The sequence below is a fragment of the Dipteris shenzhenensis genome, chromosome 5 (genome assembly GCF_047967505.1).
Source record: "Dipteris shenzhenensis isolate YYH24624 ecotype China chromosome 5, Dip_SZ_1.0, whole genome shotgun sequence".
NCBI lineage: Eukaryota > Viridiplantae > Streptophyta > Polypodiopsida > Gleicheniales > Dipteridaceae > Dipteris > Dipteris shenzhenensis.
The window spans coordinates 29,698,844-29,704,043 of NC_141600.1; the positions used below are offsets into that span (position 1 = coordinate 29,698,844).

Below are 5,200 nucleotides of genomic sequence, written 5' to 3' on the forward strand. Positions count from 1 at the left end.
AATTAAGAAATGCCTTTAAAAAATGACTTTTAGTGAAAAGTTTTCTGAACACTAGAGGGTCACACTCAACGGTCTTATTCATAGGCCCGCACATTTACGTGGGTGACCACGAAGTCACCCTTTATGTAAGACTCAGACACGACTAAGTCAAGGGCTAGGAGGACCTTTGTCTCATGGCTTTTGTAACATCTGCAAAATGATTGTGCTCTTTCATTTCATGCACGCTTTTGTATTGTGATTAAGTCGTGAGAGGCAATGGTTAGCCGATCGATCGATAAGAAGACAAGAATAAGAGACAGATCACGTTCACGCGGACACAATAACGCGGAAGCAATGGTTAGCGTCCAAATGGCGCCCATTGCAACGCCACAGGCTGTGTATACGATGTCTTTGGTTCATGGAACTTGTTTCTATCGCTCTAACGTTTATATAAAATGCAACATGGCAGGCCTGCTTCATCACGCACAATTCCTCCTGTCTCTCGTTACTTGATCAACGTCACGCTGCTTGCAGGCTACCCACAACTTAGGTATGCAACTTGATCGTTTAGAAGACAGATGAACACTTTTCGTGTGAGATTAGAGAGCTAGAACCATGCGCATTTGTTTATCCTTCTGACTGATGGTTGTCTGTTACATTGACATGCATGCAGGCTCTCTTGACAAAAGTCAAAGATCAATGGCCACCGCTACCACCTCCATATCCACATACGGATTGCTCCTTATCTTTGCTTGTATAGCGCAGCTGCTTCCCGTGAGTGCCAGCGACCCGGAGCTCCTCACTGACTTCTCAGTCCCCGCAGGCGTCAATGTAAGCACCCTCAATGGCAACTTCTTCACCTTCACGGGCTTCCGCGGAGGGGCCAACGCTCCTGCTGGCACCTTCAAGCCCATCACGGCCTTTGTGGACGCCTTCCCTGCCCTCAACGGCCTGGGAATTTCCGCCGCCTTCCTAGAGTTCCAGCCGGGCTCCCTGAATCCCCCCCACACTCACCCCCGGGGCACCGAGCTGCTCTACGTGATCCAAGGCAGTCTCCAGGTCGGCCTCCTGGACACCACCAACAAGCTCTTCAATCAGACGCTGCAGAAGGGAGACCTCTTCGTCTTCCCCAAGGGCCTGGTACATTTCCAGTTAAACCCGAGCTCCACCCAGATGGCCTATGCGCTCGCGTCCTTTAGCAGCGCGGGCCCCGGCTTGGTGTCTCTTCCGGGGACCTTGTTCGGGTCAGGAATTTCAAGCGCTGTGTTGACAGAAGCTTTCGCTGTTCCGCAGTCGACTGTGGCGCAACTCGAAGCCTCCTTCGCCAAGAAGAACTAAGTAGCGTAGTAGCCATGCAACGTTGTGGTGACATTTATGTCTACATCTCGGCCATTTCTGATCGATAAAACACATTCAATTTTTCCAATGGCAACTTCAATCGTTATTCCAGCTCTCCCTGTGTCGCTGATAGTTGCACGTATCCTTAGAGTGATGATAATTAGATGCGAAAGAGTGCAAAACAAGAGAGCAACGTGAAATGCTCGTGGCTAAGGAAAACCTAAGGAAATTTTACGTAGATGGTAACTAACAAAGCTTCACAATGTGTTAACTAACAAAGCTACACAATGTGTTCCCATCGTCAGCATGTAGGCCTAGCACCATGACCGAAGTTGAAACTTCACCCATCAATAGGTGCATAGAGCATCCATATATCACTTTGTTGTTTATCGCCTAGACCATCCCGTAGATGTTGAATTTCCTTTAGCAAAGTCCAATTTCAGAACTATCTTTTTCTCTCTTAAGGAGAGCTTTGGGGGAGGACGCTTGGGGAATTGTCCATCCTTAGATTAGAATGGAAAATTGTAGACTACATGCTGACGGGTCTGAGGGAAGAGCCAGAGCCTTCGTGGGAGCACCTTCAACATCTTTCTTCCCAGAATGATGTCGTCTTCTAAAGGGGATCCATCAGGCTATTGTGAAATGGTAGAATCTCAATCTCATTTCAATCCATCAGGGTGAGCAAAGAGTAAAAGGCGTGAAACTACTACCTTGAACTATGGCTCTGCCACAAGTTTATATACTAGTATTAAATAATGTCCAAGTTTTTGCTTTACTAGGGTAGATATACATCCTTTCTTATTTGCCCAAATGCTCTCATATATTATGTAAACCCACACTTTTGAAAAAATAGTCCAATACTTTTGAATGTCATGGTGTCCCATGGTTATTTGCTCATATTTCAAAAAATATTGCAATGTTCCTTGCAATTTTGCATTCGCTTGCATAGAGTAATTTTGAAAATTGATCATTGATCACGAGAAAATAAGTGGTCCCATGCATATAGCCCTTCTTGCAAGTTCATATTCGCCATAAAAATATCAATACGACTAATTAAGCCATTATATTGCCATTAATTTACACATGTATAGAGTAATTTTGATTCTTAGACACATGAGAAGAAACTCAGAAGAAAAGAGTTCTCTCAGAGAGGTTGTGTACATATCACCATCTTCTAAGTTTATATTCATGATAAAAAATTTTAAAAAAAGGTAAGCCAATACTTCACACCCACTTGCATAGAGTAAACTTGATCCTTGGACATGTGAGATGATAAGAATTCTCTCAGAGAGGTGGTATACATATATACTATCTTGCAAGCTAATATTCATCGCTAAAATATTAAAACAAGTCATTTAACATAGACATCATGCTACTTAACATAGACACTATCTTGCTATTAATATTAACCATTAAAGTATTAAAACAAACTATTAAAAAAATTCATACACATCATCAAGAAAATTAAAATCATATCTTTATTGCGAATTCATATAAGATATAGGAAAGTCTTTCAATTTTGCATTCTCTCCTTCATGATTTTGAAGCTTTTCACTCCGAGGTTCTTTGATACCATTGATCTTTTTGAGTCCCCCTTTTTTTTCTTCCATAGTATGAAACCTTAAACTACTAAAGATGACTCATCATCACGCATGTCTTTAGAACTATGGCTTGCATTAGTGGATTAGGAACCTAACTTGTGCATTGTATACTAGGATCATGACTAATAAGCTATTCTAGACTAATCTGGGAGGTTTGAGTTGTTAGGTTTTGCTTATTGGCTTGCCCCAACTTCCACTACTGTTGGAAGAAGAGGGAGAGAAGAGTGAGACACATGATTGCTCCTAGAAATAGTAGTGTGTTCATGTATCATATGTATATATAGGTTGGGTTAGGGTGAGCTATATATAGCTCTAGTACCCCGTCTCATACTAGGCCCTCTAGCTGCAGATGAAAAAACACTTAAGGAGTAGAGGGAAAAAACCCGAGGCACTATATATATATATCCAAGTAAATTAGACAATAGTGGTCATAGACCTTGTTTGAGATATATCTAGTGTAGATTGTTTAGTACATCATGGTATAGTGTGGATATATACAGTTCAGATCGTGAAGTGCATCATGATACAGTGGAGATATATATAGTTCAGATCGTGAAGTGCATCATGGTAGAGTGCAAATATATACAATGCAATTTGTATGTCATGATACAATACATATCGTGAAGATACTGAACTTAATTTTGAAATTCTAAAAAACCTTTTGTAAGGATGTCACACTATAGAGGAGTTCCAAATGGCACAACAATAGCCATTGCTACTTGGTCTCGTGAATGCTACCATGTCAAGTCTCGATGCCCTGAGTCATCATGATATAAGGTGTCAATAATAAACGAAAATAAAGATACTATGATCAATACTATAATTATCTCATGGAATCGATCGAAAGTGTTGCCCCAAAAATCCAATAGTGTTGTGGTAGCCATAGTGTTGTAGCAGTTATCATGATCCAGATTTGCAACCCTGCAAGAATTAGACAAATGAAGCAAGCATCCAGAATACCACAACATCCAAGCATTTGAAAGACAAAATCATCTAGGCATTCGAAATACCACAACATTCGAGCATCCGAAATACCAAAACATTCGGGCATCCAGAATACCAAAATATCCGGGCATTGGGAATACAAAAACATCTGAGCATTTGGAAAACACAAGCATTCAAGCATCCAAAAGTATGAAAAATCGAGAATAAAGAACATGCAAGAAACACAAGAATTTGGGCATCTGAGAAACATAAGGAGCTGGGCATCCAAAAGTATAGAACAACCAATAATATATAACATTTGAGAAACACAATATAACATCTGAGAAACACAAGAATCTAGGCATCCAAAAGTACAATTCACAACGGGGCATAAGGAACATCTAGGAATATAAAGCATCTGGGCATATGAGAATCAAGTCCAATGATTAGCAAAGAGGCACAGATCTCCAGCAAGTAGTACAGAAAGGCACATACCTATTCAAGTGTGTATGTAAGCTATATACTATTATGATTTACATGAGAAAATATATGATAAAAGTATGTTATAGTTCATATTAATGATATAGTCAGAAAAAGTGATCAAAATTGTAGGTGGAGACTCCAATGGAAACCTTAGCATCGTATGGTGTATCACATCCTATGTTAATACTGAAAGGATGTGGGATTTTATGAACATCTACACACTTCAAAATGTATATTCCAATGGAAATAAATTGCTAGGCCAATTGGAGCCTATATGATATATACAATTGATGTTAAGGTTTTGATCCCCCCCTTTCTCTCTCTAGGTGGTCTACCCTCTTCCTCTGGTCTAACTTGTTTCTCCATCCATCTTTTGAATATGGGGTTTCCCTCTCTTGTAGCTGCCCTTTGCCCTCTCTTTCTCTGCCACCTCCTCTTGCCCCTCCTCTGCTTATTTTGGCTACAATAGCTCCTCTCTCTCTCTCTCTCTCTCTCTCTCTCTCTGTGGCCCTGTTCCCTCTCCTTTGCCTCTATTGGATCTACTCTCTCCCTCCAAGCTACACCACCCTATGTAGGAGTCCCATTCCTACTATTGTGACCTCCACAAGTATGGTGAGCAACATGGCTACAAGGCCATGCAATGCTATGAACTCTTGTGTCACTACAAGTCACATGCTAGTCAATAGCTATGCCACTCCTAAAGTGGTGGCTCATCAACTGCCTCATGGTGGCCATCACTGTTGAGCCCTTTTTATTTTCTATTATATCTCTAGCAACCGTGATTTCATAGGACATGTCCTCAACTGGGTAAGGAGGACTCACGGTGGTGGCAGAGTCAGAGTGAGTGGTGTTACTGCAAGTGCTTACGAAGCAAG

General features: G+C 41.2%; 1 protein-coding gene across 1 annotated transcript; it reads left to right on the forward strand.

Moving 5' to 3' along the window:
• Positions 1 to 255: 255 nt before the first annotated feature.
• Positions 256 to 1,317, forward strand: LOC147901844 (putative germin-like protein 9-2). Its single transcript, XM_087374382.1, has 3 exons — positions 256 to 393; positions 514 to 529; positions 653 to 1,317. The coding sequence occupies exons 1-3, from the start codon at positions 256 to 258 to the stop codon at positions 1,315 to 1,317; spliced, it is 819 nt and encodes a 272-aa protein (XP_087230508.1).
• Positions 1,318 to 5,200: the final 3,883 nt, after the last annotated feature.

Excerpts from the sequence above, each read along its gene's own strand:
- LOC147901844 (XM_087374382.1), top strand. The coding sequence starts at position 256 with ATGGTTAGCCGATCGATCGATAAGAAGACAAGAATAAGAGACAGATCA.